Raw genomic sequence first — 20,543 nt, forward strand, 5'->3', positions numbered from 1 at the left:
AATGGAGCACGGCGAGAGAGAGAGAGAAAGACAGACATACAGAAAGAAAGGAGGCATGGAGAGAGAAAGAAAGAAGGGGGCAGAGTAAAAGAAAGAAATGGGGCATGGAGAGAGAGAAAGACAGATAGAGAAAGAAAGGGCATGGAGAGAGAAAGAAAGAAGGGGGCAGGATGAAAGAAAGAAATGGGGCACGGAGAGAGAGAGAGACAGACATACAGAAAGAAAGGGGGCATGGAGAGAGAAAGAAAGAAGGGGGCAGGGTGAAAGAAAGAAATGGGGCACAGAGAGAGAGAGAGAGAAAGACAGACATACAGAAAAAGGAGGCGTGGAGAGAGAAAAAAGAAGGGGACAGGATAAAACAAAGAAAAAGTTGGGGGAGGGAATGAGGTCTGGAGGAGAGGAAGCATACAGGAGGCTGAAAGAAGGGAAGAAATATTGGATGCACAGTCAGAAGAATAAAGTGCAACCAGAGACTGATGAAATTACCAAACAAAGGTAGGAAAAATTATTTTATTTTCAATTTAGTGATCAAAATGTGTCCATTCTGAGAATTAATATATGCTGTCTATATTTTGCACTATGGCCCCCTTTTAATAAACCGCAATAGTGGTTTTTAGCGCAGGGAGCCTATGAGCGTCGAGAGCAGCGTGGGGCATTCAGCGCAGCTCCCTGCGCTAAAAACCACTATTGCGGTTTAGTAAAAAGGGAGGGGGTATATTTGTTTATTTTTGTATAGTTGTTACTGAGGTGACATTGCATAAAGTCATCTGCCTTGGCCTCTTTGAAAACCCACAGAATATAAATAATAATTAACATTTTCTCTGCGTACAGTGTGCTTTGTGTTTTTAAAATTTTATTGTTGGTAGATCATTTTGACTTGGCCACAAAGGTAAGGGGGAGGGAGGGAGGGGAGCTGCTGAAAGACATCTAGTAATCCTTGCAGGCTTGACTGTGCAGGGAATTATTTTTGCAAAATTATGTTTTGTTATGTGACTGGCATTATTTAGACTTTAATTTCTATGAATGAATAGAATGAAAATGATATAAAATTACTTGCTTGTTTTTATGTGTGTGTGCTGGAGGAAAGTAGAGAGAGAGTGGGCTGAGGACGCTGAAGGAAAATGGGGAAGAGAGAGTGGGGAGAAGACCCTGATTTATAAATTGACAATTGTACAGAATATTGTTTTTTTTTATACTTTAATATAATAAGTTCAATATAAAACAATTCAAGGCTTGTGTGGGTGGAATCAGGTGGTTTGCGGGGATGGGGACTGAGCTTACGGGGATTAGTCTAATCAAATGGTATTTTCATATTTCTCATTATTTGTTTTATTTTTATTTGTTAATTTGTAAAATGGTGATTGTTATGTATCAATTTTTTCAAATTTACATCTACTGTCTTTATATTTTGCACAGTATTAGAGGACATGTGCTACTGTTTTTGTGGTGTTGTGGTGTTGCATTGTATGCAGAGTCTGGTTTCTTGGCGGATCAGTTTAACTTTTGTCTACATATTTCTATTTTTAGTTTGTGATTATTCCATATTGGGCGAGGGTTGGCATTGACTGCAGGATCAATTGATTGTGTGGGATCTGACTTGTTTAGTTTTACAATGTATGTGTTGGTGTTCTAGTGCTCACTGCAGTGTTTAAGATGCTGCCTTTTCCTAGGTACACTCTTGTGCGATATGTGGATTGTTACTAAAAATCATATTTTTCATATAGATGGGGGGTGTCAAAAGATGATGGGCCCCGGGTGTCACATATGCTAGGTACGCCACTGGTTGTGGGTTCAAACCCATGCTGCTATATTGTGACCCTGGATAAGTCACTTAATCCCCCCCCCCCCTATTGGCCCAGGTATATTAGATAGATTGTAAGTCCACAGAAAAAATGCTTGAGTACCTGAATAAATTCATGTAAACTGTTCTGAGCTCCCTTGGGAAAACAGTATATAAAACTGAATAAATAAATTAATTCCCCAGTGTTTATCTTCACCAAATCAAGTGTGGCAAATGATTATAGGTTCTGTATTTAACTGGCAGCATTTAGATACTTAGGTTTACCACCTACACAGTGCTGTATACACTATATACAGGTACTCTATGTCCCTAGTGGACTCACAAAATAAGGTGCTTTTTGTAACTGAAGCAATGGAGGGTAAGTGACTTCCATTCCCACTGCAGCTCCTTATGACTCTGGGCGAGGGTTAAGTGACATGCCCAGAGTCACAAGGAGCTGCAGTGGGAATGGAACTCAGTTTCCCCAAGAACTCAGGCCACCGTATTAGCCATTAGGTTTACATAAACCACAGATACAGACACATACATCTTTGTGTCAACACTCAACTGCTCAGCTGATAAGTCCCTCCTTTTTGTGCCTTTCTCTTCAGCTGCCAAATTCAGACTCCATCCTTTCTGTCTTGGTGCTGGAACAAGCTGCCCAAATCCCTACAGCAGGCACCTTCTCTGGCAGTGTTCAAGGTCCAGTTAAAATCCCACCTCTTTGAGAGTGCTTTTGACTCCTTACTGCTCTCACGTTGGGTTCTGCATCCCCAACCCTATATGTCATGTCTGTCTGTCCAAGTTAGATTGTAAGCTCTTCTGAGCAGGGACCATCTATAAATGCCAAAATGTACAGTGCTGTGTAAGTCTTTCAGCGCTATATAAGTGATAAGTAGTAGTGGTAGGTTCTCAAATACCCACTTACATTGGTAAGTGCTGACACATAGACATTTATGTAGATATGTTTCTTCTGTTGGTGTTATCAACGTTTATCTTTGTAAAATGGATGCTCCTGCCACATACAACTGGGGCGTAAATGTCGATTCCTGCATGTATTTTAAAACTGTCTCTGTGCAAGCAGATCCTGATTCTAAAATACTTTCAGAATTGCATACATTCTTTCCTGGATGTATCAATTCCAATTTCTACATTCTATCTCAAATGGGCCTTCAAATGTTTTATAATACTGTAGCAATTTATTTTGCATTATCCAGTCCTCCAAAGACTTGGCACATGATATTGTTGTTTATATTGGAAAATTTCAAAAAGATTGGAAAAATGGCCACAGTAACTCATGTTTTGGCCCAGACTAACAGAATCACTGTTTGAAAGAACGATTGCTGATCATGGCCATTCTTTAAAGAGTGGTTCCCGCATAGGTGAGGGGGAAAGTTTGTATTGGTTTATTCGGGAAGTATCACGCTGCTGGGTAGACTTTGGAGAGGAAAAAGGGAAATAGCAAGACTTGCCTGGCAGGTTGAACTCTTGAGTGGAGCTGAGAAGACGGTACTGGTTGCTACAGATGTTTCGACAGCAACAGAATTGCTGGTATTCAGTATCAAAGCATATCCTAGGTAAAGACAAAGAGCATAGTATTCTGTTTTTATTGTGTTGATGAAGGGACCTTGCGTCTACACCATACCTGCTTTAGTCAATGTTCTTCTATTACTAAAATTATTAAAATAAAGTGTAAGATTACACTTGTTATGCATTGATGACTTTTAAACCAACTCTTCCCCTTGTTTTCTCCTCTATTTCTATCCTCCCATATGCAAATCTCACTCCCTACCTGCTGAAAAGCGCAGTGGGTTGTATTCAGGGATTGCTCTTTGCCAGTGGGAAACATTTGAGGCAGGTGAACCCTGTGTCCAACCACAATCTCCGTCTTCAAATGAACAGTGGAAGCCAATAGGAAGGTCTCCTACAGAAGAAAAGACATATAGTGAAAAAAATCTGAGAAGTTACCAAAAGAAATAAAATTAAGATAATTATGAAAAATAACTATGAAGAATACATTGACCGTTTGACAAGTTTAGCCTCTTAGACCACTCCTTGCTCCAACTCATCAAGTCAAAGAGAAGGAAAATCATGTCTGTTGCAAACTTTACCAACATATGATTAAAACTAGATATAAAGCGTTGCAGCAATTGATGAATTCTGCTGCGAGGTTGATCTTGGGAATCTCACGCATAGAACGTATTACCCCTTTATATCCTGATCTAAGGACTTTTTGCTAGGTCTTGATATATACTGTCTATATAATAATTTTTTTTGTACATAAAGCGGTTTTTCTCACAGCTGGTTTATCGTGTCCCTTCCCCACTCTTTTTCTGTAGTCAATAATTGCTGCGTGGGGTTGTTTCTCTTTTCTGTTGTGGGGTAATTGTGAATGACATCTCATGGCACCAGATCACAGTTCTGGTTCTGATCGAACTATAAGTACAAAACAGCAGCAGGAAAATGCTGGATGAAAAGCAAAAAAAAAAAAAAAAAAAAAAAATCCCTATCCTACGTTGTGAGCACTCAGACTATCCCCAACATCCACAAAAGGAGGGCCCTGAAGTATTCTGACTAAAGAATGACATGGGGACAAATTTTTCCCCGTCCCCACGGGAACTCATTTTCTTGTCCCGGCAAGTTCTTTTCCTGTCCCTGCCCCACAAAACCCGCGGGGACGGGGCGGGAAAATTGAGTTCCTGTGGGGAAAAATTTGTCCCCGTGTCATTCTCTAATTCTGACATACTGCATACCTATCTCAGGTACAAAACAGGACCCAACCCAAAAATATACACACACACACACAAGAATACTGTAAGAAGAACCAGAGTTTGTGCCACTGGCAAGCAAGAAATAATCTCTGCTAGCAAGATAGGACAAAGTTCATCCACCGAACTGTAGGCTGATTTCTTATAGGTTATTCTATACTATAGGCTGAATAGGGAAATGCATATTTATTAGCTACTATGACTTTGTCAGGCAATAAACTTTTGTTTCAGTGAATTTCTTTCAAGTTGCCTTTTTACATCTGGTTGGTGTCACTTCCCTTGGAAATATCAGAACCCAGATTAGCTTTTTAACTGGAAGGGAATGAATTATATGCAGAGGAATGATCAATAAAAAAAAGATGACAATTCTTGTATGTTGCTCACAAAAGTTAAACCAGGCACTTTAATTGGAAAGGAATTGAGTGATAAATGTGGGTATGTGCCTATGCCTATCTTTTCTAGGGCACAGATGGCTCATTTGACCTTCCTAGGGCCCATCATGAGGTTTATTTTATCAGGAAAGGAAAACACAGAGTGAAAAAGACAGACACAGCAATAAGAGGTTGAGAAATTGTAGGGAGGTAGGCCAGTTGGGCCCTAGTAAGAGAGTAACAATTATTTATATATAACAACTTTAAACATGTGGAGGGGCAAAATCAAAAGAAACGTCTAAGTCTGTTTTGGGTTTGAGTTGCTAGTCGCCCAAAGTCAGCAGTGTCTAAAGTCCATTCCCAGAAAATACGTCCAAAATATTTTTTTTCCGAAAATCGTTTAAGTATACATCCAGCCGTTTGATCATCCAGACCGCTAAGTCATCTATCTTTATATCCCATTCTCGTCCAAAAAATCATCCAAGTCAAAAATGCCCTAGAACAAGACCTTTTGGACATGGAAGGGGCCAGCAAAGTGATGGACTGGACACCCAGACATGGCAACACAGTAGTGGGGCACCTTACAGGGCACTGCTGCGAACTTCACAAAAAGGGTGCCATATAAACATCTCACCACAACTCCCTTATAAGTCATGGTGAGCCCTCCAAACATCCCCAAAACCTACTATAGCCACCTGTCTACCAACAAAATAGCCCTTATAGCTGCAGGTGCCACCTGTATGGCAGTACAGTAGGGTTTTTGGGGGTGCAAATTTTTCAACATGAATGTAGTGGTTAGTGGCTTATGGGCCTGGGTCCTCCTCTCTATGGTTCACTAGCCCACTCCCAGACTACTTAAGACACCTCTGTGCTGCTCTCCTAGGCTTTCCTATGCCAGGTGCTGATGTTCTAAAGGCAGATATGTAAAGTTTTTATTATGATTTTTATGGCGATGGGGGTGTGTGTGTCTGTGATCACTGGGAGAGTGTGTGAGGGTCTGTACCACATTTCTACAGTGGTTATCTGGTCACTTTGGATAATTTCTGGGCACTTAGACCTGGTTTTCAATTGCCTAAATTGCTACGTATAAGTTCCAACTAGGCAGCCTTGTTAAACTTTCGGTAATACTTGCAGTATGACTAAGTCGAGGTTGGCCTATGTCCCGCCCAAATCCCGCCCTCACCACTCCTCCTAAAACGTCCCTTTTAGTTCTGGGTGCACAGCAGCACTGAAAAGGCCAAATCATTTTTAGACATGTCTAAAACCCGGTTCAATTATCGGCACTTGAACGACTTGTCTTACTGATCGTCCAAGTGTCAACTTAGGCCGGTTTTTAGATGTATTTTTGTTTTGATTATGAGCCCCATAGTATTTACAGATATGAAAGATTCCTGAGAAAAGAAGCAGTTTTTTACATAAAAGACTGAGAGGCCTGTTTATTACAGCATTCTCTTTATGCTGATAACCTTTCACAGTTCAGTGCTTACATCTCACAGAAGGAACACCCATTCAACCCCTCTTAATTAGCTGAGCCTTGCTGGCTAGATGTTGTCGGTGTGTGTATCTTAGTTTTTCTTTGTGCTAGAAAGAAAGACACATTCTGGTATATTTCTCAAGTTCCTCAGGAAAAATTAAAGAGGCCATCCATGGTATTAATCATAATTATCTCCCCCCTCCCTCTCCAAAGACTCTGGAATGAGAGTAGGGAAGAAAACTCTCTGTACAGGTGTGTGTGTATTGGGGAGGGGGGGGGGGGCAAAGGAGGGATCCTAGAGTTAAAGAATCAGACAGAAGACTTCAGAGGGAGGGTAAAGTCCGGATGTGTCTGCTTTACCATCACAGTTGTGGAGATATGTGTAAAACCCCCTAGTGGTGATGTGATGCAAATACACTACAATTTAATTATTACAATTAAACATATGAGTTGTTATAATCACGGTCAAATATTTCAATAGGTTTCCCCTTCAAGTAACACTAACACAGGTTAAACATTTAAATATTTGCATTTATTTGTTGCAACTTAAAAAAAACAATAAGAATTGAGTGTGAAAGAAAACTACATAGGTATGTCCAACAACCGTTAACAGATGTTGTTTAAACAAGGTAAAAATTAAATTTAAATATAAATGAATAGCAAAGCTAATTTACCATTCACATGTGATCAAATTTACATTGATTACATCATTATAGTTAGAGATAATATTCAAACCTCAAGAAAAACATGTCATGCCTTTCAGCTTAATACCAACTTTGTTCCAGGATATCCAGAACTCCAGGTAAGCGTTTGACTAGGTGACTCTTAAAACCAGAGAATATTTCTCAGTCTCAAAGTTCAATAAAATACAAAGAGCATATATATGTGTGTGTGCACAAAAATAAAGTATTAAAAATTAAAACACCACTCTACATTAGAACCAATATCAGGCAATCTGAGTTGAATCAATGAAAGAGAGAGAGAGAGAGAGAAAAGAGAGAGAAAGAGAAAGAAAGAGAGAGAGAGAGAAAGAGAAAGAGAGAAAAGAGAAAGAGAGAGAGAGAGAGAGAAAGAGAGAGAGAGTGAGAGGGGCAGAGAGAGAGAGAGAGGCAGAGAGAGAGAGGGGCAGAGAGAGAGAGAGAGAAAGAGAGAGGGAGAGGGAGAGAAGCACTAAAAGGATACAGATGATTTTAAGGGGTACTAAGTAAATAGGTGGAGCGTTGGCAGGGCTATGGGTGATGTGGGCAGGGTCATGTGTTCTCTTTTTTTCTCTTCACAAATAGAGTAACCCTACCTGGGCCTACTATGAAGAATTCCTAGTAATCCAGTGGTAAATGAGTAGGAGCAATGCTCACTTGCTCCTGCCTATGTCCGAGGCTGCAGCAAAATAGCTACCATGACCTAGAGCAGCAACCACACAATATTTAAAGTACAATTGTATTATGAACCCTAGAGTAAAATAACTGAGGAAAAATGATCAAAGGCCTTACTGCCTTCTTTGTGTTTAAAAGAGTGTGGGGCATAGTTATCAACCTGAGCTACCTTTAAGACATGTCATTTTACCACCAAATCATGCTGTTTTAGTTGCGTTTTTAACACAGATCCTATTTATTATTATTATAATTATTTATGGCTATTGTAAACATAATGTAAATAAGTCATAAGTCTGTAAATTCAAATATTTTGTGTTCCTGGCTCTTTATTAGTCCATACAGACTGTTTATCCACGATGGCAATGACATTTTTGGAATTCGGGACACACAATAGGAAAAGGTTAAAGCAAATGGGACCTATTTATGAAAGCACATTAATAATATGTAAACACAAATTAACATGCAGTAATGTAGAGCAGTTTGGTAAGTGCATCAAACAAATACAATTGGACTTAGGCTATATAGAAAAAGTCCCATTATCTGTTTAATGTATATTAAAGGAAGCCTCAGACCACCACTCCACCTCTGTGTTAATTTCTCATTGCGGGAAGAAATAAGTCTAACTCCCAGACGTTGGCTGAATGATTAAGCTAAGTACACTGGCTTGTTATAAATAATAAATATTTATTGGATGATATTAGAACCATTGAGATAAAACAAACGTGAATGATTTTTGAAAATAAAAAATGCATATAGGCAGCCAATGATGAGTTGCCACGCAATTCTTCCCGCAATGAGAAATTAACACAGTGGTGGAGTGGTGGGGCTGAGGCTTCCTTTAATATACATTAAACAGATAATGGGACTTTTTCTATATAGCCTAAGTCCAATTGTATTTGTTTGATGCACTTGTGAATTGACTTAGGTTAAAGAAGTATTGATATGCCATTGAGTTTTGTGAGCAGTTTGGTAAAGCAGCCCTTATGCTTTTATATCACAGTACTGCTATGGACAAATGAATCTTTAGTGTTAATCGATATGGTACAGCAATATTGATTCCAATAATCCTTTCAAACAATATAGAAGCACTATACTAAGGGGAAAAAAGGCTGGGAAGAAACAAGGGACGAATTACAGGATTCAACTAACCCAGAAGAGGAGGTTAGAAAGATTGTAGCAAAAGAGAAGACACTAAAGACTGAAGCACAGGGAGAGGAAATGAAGACAACAAAATGCCAGGATCTAAATTGCATATATACTAATGCAAGGAGCCTAAGAAACAAAATGGGGGAACTAGAAGCCGTGGCTAGTGCAGAGGACATAGACATCGTTGGAATCTCTGAAACATGGTGGAATGAGGAAAGTAAATGGGATACAGCGCTGCCGGGGTACAAGCTCTGTCACCAGGACAGGTCAGGACAGAAAGGAAGTGGAATAGCCCTATACATAAAAGAAAGCATACAATCGACAAGAATAGACACAGCGGAGACGACCAACAAGCTGGAATCGCTATGGGTTAAAATACCGGGTAGGAAAGGACATGAAATAAAGATGGGCCTATACTATCGTCCACCCAGGCAAACCGGAGATATCGATAATGAAATGGAAGCTGAGATGAAGTGAGAATGCAAAAGCGGTTACACAGTTATTATGGGAGACTTCAACTACCCCGGGATAGACTGGAGTCTTGGAAGCTCAAGATGAGCTAGGGAGACAGAATTCCTGGAGAGTACACAAGATTGCTTCATGGAGCAGCTTGTTAGAGAACCGACAAGAGGAAATGCCACTCTGGATCTAATCCTAAATGGGTTAAAGGGACCTGCAAAGGAAGTGGAAGTAGTGGAACCATTGGGAAACAGCGATCATAATATGATCAAGTTCAAAGTTGAAGTAGGAATACCGAAAGGAAAGAGAGCCATAGTGACAACTTTCAACTTCAGGAAAGGAAACTATGAAGAATGGTAAGGAAGAAACTTAGGAACACTTCCAAGAAATGCCAAATGGTAGAACATGCCTGGTCTTTTTTCAAGGACACGGTGAGCGAGGTGCAAAATCTGTACATCCCCAGATTCAGAAAGGAGTGCAAAAAGAGTCGAACAAAAGATACGGTATGGATCACTAAAATAGTGAAGGAAGCGATAGGCATTAAGAAAAATTCATTCAGTAAATGGAAAAAGGACAAAACTGAGGAGAACTGGAAAGAGCACAGGAAGTATCAAAAAGAATGTCACCATGTGGTTCGAAAAGCCAAAAGAGAGTATGAAGAGAGACTAGCCAGGGAGGCACATAATTTCAAACTGTTCTTCAGATACGTTAAAGGGAAACAGCTGGCTAGGGAGGAGGTGGGACCGCTGGACGACGGAGACAGGAAAGGAGTAGTGAAGGAGGAGAAAGAAGTCACGGAAAGACTTAACATGTTCTTTTCGTCTGTATTTACGAACAAAGACACGACCAACATACCGGAACCTGAGCAATTCTTCAATGGAAATCAAGCAGAAAAATTAACATCCATAGAAGTGAGCCTTGAAGATGTGCGCAGGCAGATAGAAAAACTAAAAACTGACAAATCCCCGGGTCTGGACGGAATCCATCCAAGGGTTCTGAAAGAATTAAAGGAGGAGATAGCGGAACTACTGCAGCAAATTTGCAACCTATCCCTGAAAACAGGAGTGATTCCGGAGGATTGGAAGATAGCCAACGTCACGCCCATCTTTAAAAAGGGATCAAGAGGTGACCCGGGAAACTACAGACCGGTGAGTCTCACCTCGGTTCCGGGGAAAATGGCGGAAGCACTGATAAAAGAAAACATCGATGAACATTTGGAAAGAAACAAACTTCTGAAAACAAGCCAACATGGTTTCTTCAGGGGGAGATATGCCAGTAGTATAATGGGTACACCTCATGTCAAACTGATTGACAGGTGAGATAAGATAAGGATCGACCAATCAGCGTTCACTTCCGGGTTAAGCCCCGCCCATTGTCCCGCCCTAGTCTCCGCCCATGGCCCCGCCCCTCCCATAGGAATGAATGGTGGTAGCCCCGCCCATGGCCACACCCCCACCCATGGCCCCACCCCACCCTTCACCTAAGCCCCGCCCCTCCCATAGGAATGAATGGTGGTAGCCCCGCCCATGGCCACACACCCCGCCCATGGCCCCACCCCTCGAGCCCCGCCCCCACCCCTGTCCCCACCCCTCAAGCCACGCCCCCACCCATGACCCGCCCCCTCAAGCCCCGCCCCCGGAAATGCACTTTTGATGACATCACCGGAAATGGGGGCGTGTTTAACCCCGAAAATACGCTTTCTGATGACATCACCGGAAATGGGAGTGCCTGCCCCCTACCGGAAATGCGCTTTTCTGATGACATAGGCGGAAATTGGGTAAATGACGCGGCGGAAATGCGCTTTTCTGAACACGTAGGCGGAAGTAGGGTAAATGACGCGGCGGAAATGCGCTTTTCTGAACACGTAGGCGGAAGTAGGGAAACAGACTCGGTCAAAACACCCACCCAGAAAAGAAGCGTCTTTATTTTAACAGTTTTTAGTTAAAAGACAGGGTTTAAGAGCTCACAGATAGAGCAGAGCACAAAACAAAAGGCATTCACAAAATCTTTCCTGCTTTTTAAAACAGAGTAGGGGCAGAAACAAACGAGAAAAAAAAAAAAAAAAGTTGCATTTGCTTTTAACACCCTTTTCAGTAGGAATTCTGAGCTAATGGTTAATGGGTCAGCTCCCCTATTGTCATGGTAACAGCTGATAAGACCCTTGCAACACCCCTCCCCCTGATAAAACCAAGGGGAGAGATGCGGAAGTGTGTTTAAACATGTCTGAACTTGTCCCGGCCCCTACTGTTGTCTTAACAATCTGAAAAAAAAAAAAAAACACAAGGCAAAAGTCTTTATTGAAGCAAATTTATTATGATCCACACGCGGCAGGAAGCTATGGAGGCATTAACCCTCTACTTCAAGCGGCTAAAAAGAGTGATATAACAGTTCGGAGAAAAGATGTGGTGGATTGGGTCACCGGTCAAAACGCATACAATTTACACAGACCGGCTAGAATCCATTTTAAAAGAAATAAAACAACAGACAGTGGCAAAGTGACTTAGTCAACATGTCAGCCTTTGCCCCCCTTATAACAACGGTTACAAATACATCTTAACGGTAATAGATAACCTGTCAAAATATGCACGGGTCGTTTCTTTAAAAACAAAAACCGGTCGTGAAGTTACCGAAGCCTTTGAAACAATATTTAATTTAGGGCGTACATCTGAAAAACTTCAAACAGACAAGGGTAAAGAATTTTGTGACCCATAATGATGTTAAAGCAGCTGTAGTGGAAAGATTTAACAGGACTTTAAAATCCATAATACCTTTACTTACCAAGACGTCCTACAGGCTATGGTGTACATCCGTATGGGCACGCGTTTCCGGTTGCCGCGCGGCGGTACACGTACGGCACAAAGGAAACATAAGTTTAACCCCCACCCTGACAGGTAACACCCCCGGAAATACGCTTTCTGGTGACATCACAGGAAAAGGGAGTGCCTGCCCCCGACAGGAAATGCGCTTTTCTGATGACATAGGCGGAAATTGGGTAAAGGAAGCGACGGATATGCGCTTTTCTGAACACGTAGGCGGAAACAGACTTAGTCAAAAAAACCCCCCCCCCACCCAGAAAAGAAGCGTCTTTATTTTAACAGTTTTTAGTTAAAAGACAGGGTTTAAGAGCTCACAGATAGAGCAGATCACAAAACAAAAGCAGATGTCACCTAACAGAGCTCTGTTAAAAAGGCAAAAGTCTTTATTGAAGCAAATTTATTATGATCCACACGCGGCAGGAAGCTATGGAGGCATTAACCCTCTACTTCAAGCGGCTAAAAAGAGTGATATAACAGTCCGGAGAAAAGATGTGGTGGATTGGGTCACCGGTCAAAACGCATACAATTTACACAGACCGGCTAGAATCCATTTTAAAAGAAATAAAACAATTGTGTCAGAAGTTGACAGACAGTGGCAAAGTGACTTAGTCGACATGTCAGCCTTTGCCCCTTATAACAACGGTTACAAATACATCTTAACGGTAATAGATATCCTGTCAAAATATGCATGGGTCGTTTCTTTAAAAACAAAAACCGGTCGTGAAGTTACCGAAGCCTTTGAAACAATATTTAATTTAGGGCGTACACCTGAAAAACTTCAAACAGACGAGGGTAAAGAATTTTTAAATAAGTCTCTGAAGAATTTATTAAAACAAAAAGGTGTTAGCCATTTTGTGACCCATAATGATGTTAAAGCAGCTGTGGTGGAAAGATTTAACAGGACTTTAAAATCCAAAATGTGGAGATATTTTACAGCCCATAATACCTTTACTTACCAAGACGTCCTACAGGCTATAGTGCACAGCTATAATTATAGTTTTCACAGAACGATACAGGCGAGGCCTGTAGATGTGACACCCTCAAACTCTTTGCAGATTTGGAAAACAGTCTACAGCAGTAACATCAAATGCGATCCCACCGAGGATCTCTTAATGAAAGGAGACCATGTAAGGCTATCAAAACTTAAAGGAAGATTTCAGAAAGGTTACGAACAAACATGGACGGATGAAATATTTATAATAATAGATGTTTTAAACAGGGGTCAGAGAACAATATACAAGATACAGGATTACGATAGCGAAGCTATACAAGGTTCTTTTTTACCTTTAGAACCTTTTCGATATGGTATATTCTGTCCTCTAGAGGTTTGACTTTTAGTAATTCTTCAGGATAAAAAGAACCTTGTATAGCTTCGCTATCGTAATCCTGTATCTTGTATATTGTTCTCTGACCCCTGTTTAAAACATCTATTATTATAAATATTTCATCCGTCCATGTTTGTTCGTAACCTTTCTGAAATCTTCCTTTAAGTTTTGATAGCCTTACATGGTCTCCTTTCATTAAGAGATCCTCGGTGGGATCGCATTTGATGTTACTGCCGTAGACTGTTTTCCAAATCTGCAAAGAGTTTGAGGGTGTCACATCTACAGGCCTCGCCTGTATCGTTCTGTGAAAACTATAATTATAGCTGTGCACTATAGCCTGTAGGACGTCTTGGTAAGTAAAGGTATTATGGGCTGTAAAATATCTCCACATTTTGGATTTTAAAGTCCTGTTAAATCTTTCCACCACAGCTGCTTTAACATCATTATGGGTCACAAAATGGCTAACACCTTTTTGTTTTAATAAATTCTTCAGAGACTTATTTAAAAATTCTTTACCCTCGTCTGTTTGAAGTTTTTCAGGTGTACGCCCTAAATTAAATATTGTTTCAAAGGCTTCGGTAACTTCACGACCGGTTTTTGTTTTTAAAGAAACGACCCATGCATATTTTGACAGGATATCTATTACCGTTAAGATGTATTTGTAACCGTTGTTATAAGGGGCAAAGGCTGACATGTCGACTAAGTCACTTTGCCACTGTCTGTCAACTTCTGACACAATTGTTTTATTTCTTTTAAAATGGATTCTAGCCGGTCTGTGTAAATTGTATGCGTTTTGACCGGTGACCCAATCCACCACATCTTTTCTCCGGACTGTTATATCACTCTTTTTAGCCGCTTGAAGTAGAGGGTTAATGCCTCCATAGCTTCCTGCCGCGTGTGGATCATAATAAATTTGCTTCAATAAAGACTTTTGCCTTTTTAACAGAGCTCTGTTAGGTGACATCTGCTTTTGTTTTGTGATCTGCTCTATCTGTGAGCTCTTAAACCCTGTCTTTTAACTAAAAACTGTTAAAATAAAGACGCTTCTTTTCTGGGTGGGGGGGGGGGGTTTTGACTAAGTCTGTTTCCGCCTACGTGTTCAGAAAAGCGCATATCCGTCGCTTCCTTTACCCAATTTCCGCCTATGTCATCAGAAAAGCGCATTTCCTGTCGGGGGCAGGCACTCCCTTTTCCTGTGATGTCACCAGAAAGCGTATTTCCGGGGGTGTTACCTGTCAGGGTGGGGGTTAAACTTATGTTTCCTTTGTGCCGTACGTGTACCGCCGCGCGGCAACCGGAAACGCGTGCCCATACGGATGTACACCATAGCCTGTAGGACGTCTTGGTAAGTAAAGGTATTATGGATTTTAAAGTCCTGTTAAATCTTTCCACTACAGCTGCTTTAACATCATTATGGGTCACAAAATTCTTTACCCTTGTCTGTTTGAAGTTTTTCAGATGTACGCCCTAAATTAAATATTGTTTCAAAGGCTTCGGTAACTTCACGACCGGTTTTTGTTTTTAAAGAAACGACCCGTGCATATTTTGACAGGTTATCTATTACCGTTAAGATGTATTTGTAACCGTTGTTATAAGGGGGGCAAAGGCTGACATGTTGACTAAGTCACTTTGCCACTGTCTGTTGTTTTATTTCTTTTAAAATGGATTCTAGCCGGTCTGTGTAAATTGTATGCGTTTTGACCGGTGACCCAATCCACCACATCTTTTCTCCGAACTGTTATATCACTCTTTTTAGCCGCTTGAAGTAGAGGGTTAATGCCTCCATAGCTTCCTGCCGCGTGTGGATCATAATAAATTTGCTTCAATAAAGACTTTTGCCTTGTGTTTTTTTTTTTTTCAGATTGTTAAGACAACAGTAGGGGCCGGGACAAGTTCAGACATGTTTAAACACACTTCCGCATCTCTCCCCTTGGTTTTATCAGGGGGAGGGGTGTTGCAAGGGTCTTATCAGCTGTTACCATGACAATAGGGGAGCTGACCCATTAACCATTAGCTCAGAATTCCTACTGAAAAGGGTGTTAAAAGCAAATGCAACTTTTTTTTTTTTTTTCTCGTTTGTTTCTGCCCCTACTCTGTTTTAAAAAGCAGGAAAGATTTTGTGAATGCCTTTTGTTTTGTGCTCTGCTCTATCTGTGAGCTCTTAAACCCTGTCTTTTAACTAAAAACTGTTAAAATAAAGACGCTTCTTTTCTGGGTGGGTGTTTTGACCGAGTCTGTTTCCCTACTTCCGCCTACGTGTTCAGAAAAGCGCATTTCCGCCGCGTCATTTACCCTACTTCCGCCTACGTGTTCAGAAAAGCGCATTTCCGCCGCGTCATTTACCCAATTTCCGCCTATGTCATCAGAAAAGCGCATTTCCGGTAGGGGGCAGGCACTCCCATTTCCGGTGATGTCATCAGAAAGCGTATTTTCGGGGTTAAACACGCCCCCATTTCCGGTGATGTCATCAAAAGTGCATTTCCGGGGGCGGGGCTTGAGGGGGCGGGTCATGGGTGGGGGCGTGGCTTGAGGGGTGGGGACAGGGGTGGGGGCGGGGCTCGAGGGGTGGGGCCATGGGCGGGGTGTGTGGCCATGGGCGGGGCTACCACCATTCATTCCTATGGGAGGGGCGGGGCTTAGGTGAAGGGTGGGGTGGGGCCATGGGTGGGGGGTGTGGCCATGGGCGGGGCTACCACCATTCATTCCTATGGGAGGGGCGGGGCCATGGGCGGAGACTAGGGCGTGGCCATGGGTGGGGGCGGGGCTATGGGCGGAGACTAAGGCGGGACAATGGGCGGGGCTTAACCCGGAAGTGAACGCTGATTGGTCGATCCTTATCTTATCTCACCTGTCAATCAGTTTGACATGAGGTGTACCCATTATACTACTTATGCCTAACTAACTTATTGCACTTCTTCGAAGGAATTAACAAACAGATGGACAGAGGAGACCCCATAAACATCATATACCTGGATTTCCAAAAAGCCTTTGACATGTCTACTCTGGAAACTGAAGAACCATGGGGTGGACGGAGACGTACATAGATGGATCAGAATCTGGTTGGCGGGTAGGAAACAGAGGGTAGGGGTGAAGGGCCACTACTCAGACTGGAGGAGGGTCACGAGTGGTGTTTCGCAGGGCTTGGTGCTCGGGCCGCTGCTATTTAATATATTCATAAATGATCTAGAAACAGGGACGAAGTGTGAGATAATAAAATTTGCGGATGACACCAAACTATTTAGTGGAGCTCGGACTAAAGAGGACTGCAAAGAATTGCAAAGGGACTTGAGCAAACTAGGGGAATGGGCAACAAGATGGCAGATGAAGTTCAACGTTGAGAAATGTAAAGTATTGCATCTGGGAAGCAGAAACCCGAGGTACAACTATACAATGGGAGGGATGTTAATGAACGAGTGTACCCAAGAAAGGGACTTGGAGGTAATGGTGGACATGACAATGAAGCCGACGGCACAATGCGCAGCGGCTGCTAAGAGAGCGAATAGAATGCTAGGTATAATCAATGAGGGTATTACAACCAGGATGAAAGAAGTTATCCTGCCGCTGTATCGGGCGATGGTGCGCCCGCATCTGTAATACTGCATCCAATATTGGTCGCCGTACCTTAAGAAGAATATGGCGTTACTCGAGAGGGTTCAGAGGAGAGCGACACGTCTGATAAAAGGGATGGAAAACCTTTCATACGCTGAGAGATTGGAGATGATATCAAAGAAAAAGGTTTCTTATACAAAATTTTTGAATACATATATGACACAAAATAATCCTTTTCAAGCCCACAATATTGGGGAGACATGCTGCTTTTCTACCACATATATAAAGGAAAACAAAGAAATGGGTTGAATTCATATGAATCCTAATCATTCCCTACTATATGGAACTTTGACATCCTACCATTTTCTCAGTAATGAATCTTAAAGGCAAAAAAAAAGAAAAAGAAAACTCACTTCTGTTCTCGAGCTAACACGATAGAGACTTATAAGATCATGAGGGGCATAGAGAGAGTAGAGAGGGACAGATTCTTCAAAATTTCAAAAAATATAAGAACAAGAGGGCATTCGGAAAAACTGAAAGGGGACAGATTCAAAACAAATGCTAGGAAGTTCTTCTTTACCCAGCGTGTGGTGGACACCTGGAATGCGCTTCCAGAGGACGTAATAGGGCAGAGTACGGTATTGGGGTTTAGGAAAGGATTGGACAATTTCCTGCTGGAAAGGGGAATAGAAGGGTATAAATAGAGGATCACTGCACAGGTCCTGAACCTGTTGGGCCGCCGCGTGAGCGGGCTGCTGGTCAAGATGGACCTCAGGTCTGACCCAGCAGAGGCATTGCTTATGTTCTTACATGCTTATCTAAATTGCCGCGTGCGTTAGACCTTAACGTCAGCACTGAGCTGGCGTTATTCTAGAAGCATACCGCGCAGTGTAGCGTGCAGTCATTTTGTGCGTGTTCTAAAAACGCTAGCGCACCTTAGCAAAAGGAGCCCTAAATTAACTGTCCATCAGAATTCCCTCTGAAGTAATTTCTTCCATCTATCTCCCCTTTCTCATATCCAAAACAGCTTTGTCAGTTCAATAAAACCAACCGCTGTGAAGATCACTGTTACTATGTGCCATGAAATATCTGGCAGGGGCATAAGTCTTGCTTTTCATTTCTAACAACTGCAGCTTGATCCTGTATTCTAAATTTCAGTGTTTTATTGATTTTTTTTTTTTTTTTTCACGAGTAGTTGTGCTGAATCCCATGAGATAAAAAGCACAGCCACAACAGGTGATGTGTACGTTTAGTAGAAAATGACAGGGGGACAAATTTGTCCTCATCCCTGCAGGATCTATTTTTATTCCCATCCCATCCCCGAAAGCTCTGTTCTCATCTGCACAAGCCCCGGTGAGGCCAGAGCTTGTAGGGATGAGACAGACCAAGGATGGAACTCACAGGGACAGGACAGGAACAGAGACAGATTCTGCGGGGATGAGGCCAAATTTGTCCCCATGACATTTCTCTAGTTTACAGCAGTGCTTCCCGTACCTTTATTCAATTTGTTCCCTCTTTAATGTTGTAAAAATCAAGTAACCCCAGATAATGATGGAAAGAAAATATCATAGCCCTTATCTCTCTTATCTTTTTCTTTTCCCTTTATATATCACAGCAGCAGCAGTGGTGATGGCAGCTGTAGCAGCATTTCTTACAGGGTCCCCACAAGAACCCACACAAGAAGAGGGGACAGGTCCTGTGAACATTCATGAACTCAGTGGTCCCATGCTGACGTCTGCTACTATTTACCTAATATCTTATACCTCAAGGGAATTTAATTATCCAAAGTGATATACTTAAATATGTTCTACTAACTCACTTTGTTATTCAAAACAATATCATATCAATCAATCAAGTAACTGAAGTTATTTAGTGAACACTCAGACCCACAGCTGAGGTCTCAGTGAAAAATTCACGGAGCAGCTGTTAAAGAGACCATCATCGTTGTTCACAGTCTCACCCTCCATACAACAGCTAAATAACTGCACAAAGATGGTAAAACAAAACCAACTTAGCTTTGAATGGAGTGGGTAATCGATATAGCTGCTCCGGGTTCCTTTTTATTCAAGTGACTGCATTCTATACAATTGCCGACCCCCCTACCCAGGTTTCGCCAACTGGCTTCTTCAGGAGGGGTACTATGAATGTAAAACAACCACATTAACACTAAAACACTTCAGTTACCACTACTATAATTTTACACAATAATCACAATTATAGTAGTGGTAACTGAAGTGTTTTAGTGTTAATGTGGTTGTTTTACATTCATAGTACCCCTCCTGAAGAAGCCAGTTGGCGAAACCTGGGTAGGGGGGTCGGCAATTGTATAGAATGCAGTCACTTGAATAAAAAGGAACCCGGAGCAGCTATATCGATTACCCACTCCATTCAAAGCTAAGTTGGTTTTGTTTTACCATCTTTGTGCAGTTATTTAGCTGTTGTATGGAGGGTGAGACTGTGAACAACGATGATGGTCTCTTTAACAGCTGCTCCGTGAATTTTTCACTGAGACCTCAGCTGTGGGTCTGAGTGTTCACTAAATAACTTCAGTTACTTGATTGATTGATATGATATTGTTTTGTATACTATTTACCTAAGCCAAAAACAACTCAAAACCAAACTAAAAAAGGGGAGTGTGTGGCACAATGATTAGAGCTAAAGCCTCAGCACCCTGAGGTTGTGGGTTCAAATCTCTCACTGCTCCTTGTGACCCTGGGCGCATTCCAGGTGTCCACCACACGCTGGGTAAAGAAGAACTTCCTAGCATTTGTTTTGAATCTGTCCCCTTTCAGTTTTTCCGAATGCCCTCTTGTTCTTATATTTTTTGAAATTTTGAAGAATCTGTCCCTCTCTACTCTCTCTCCCATTGCCCCTGGTACACTAGATAGAGTTTGAGCCTGCCGGAACAGATAGGGAAATATATCCTAAGTGGTTTTACATTCAGGTACTTTATCATAAGTGGTATATAAATAAATAAAAAAAAAACAAACCCCCAAAATCCTACCCATGTATTAGTGGTAAAATAATACATCTTAATGATAACACACATTGATAGGCACAGTGGTGCCTCTAGGCAGAAATATTTGGGGTAGTAATAGAGGGGCATTTTTTAAGTTAGCTTCTGTGGATTAAGAACTCCCCCCCCCCCTCCAGATAGTTTCAGCCACCAGGTAAAATTGCCATTATAATTGATAGCATCATTCAATAAATTGTGCTGTGTGGCGTAAGTCTGGATTTTCTGTAGGATTGGACACAATTTTTATATAAATTCTGCATCTCCAGTTCTGTGTCACAAACTCCGCATTCCCCAACAATATAGCTATCACACTTGCAACACGCCATTCAAAAAAAATTCAAATTGTGACTTATCACCTTAGGAACAGCAAATGCAATGCTCCTTCCATTGCCAGACATTGATTAAATCAGACGAGGTTTTCTTTGTGTGGCGATTATAAAGGATGTGGAGACTTTCAGTCTTGAGC

At 41.6% G+C, this 20,543-nt stretch overlaps 1 protein-coding gene across 3 annotated transcripts in view; it reads right to left on the bottom strand.

The window, feature by feature from the left end:
* The window catches only part of ALK (ALK receptor tyrosine kinase), a 792,617-nt gene that overhangs the window by 215,642 nt on the left and 556,432 nt on the right, over positions 1 to 20,543 (bottom strand). For all 3 annotated transcript variants that reach the window (XM_033937961.1, XM_033937960.1, XM_033937962.1), the window contains 2 exons: positions 3,573 to 3,704; positions 3,253 to 3,353 (listed from right to left, as the gene is read on the bottom strand). In XM_033937961.1, the coding sequence (XP_033793852.1) occupies positions 3,253 to 3,353; positions 3,573 to 3,704 (233 nt within the window). The remainder of the gene's footprint in view (positions 1 to 3,252; positions 3,354 to 3,572; positions 3,705 to 20,543) is intronic.

The sequence above is a fragment of the Geotrypetes seraphini genome, chromosome 3 (assembly GCF_902459505.1).
Source record: "Geotrypetes seraphini chromosome 3, aGeoSer1.1, whole genome shotgun sequence".
Classification (NCBI taxonomy): Eukaryota; Metazoa; Chordata; class Amphibia; order Gymnophiona; family Dermophiidae; genus Geotrypetes; species Geotrypetes seraphini.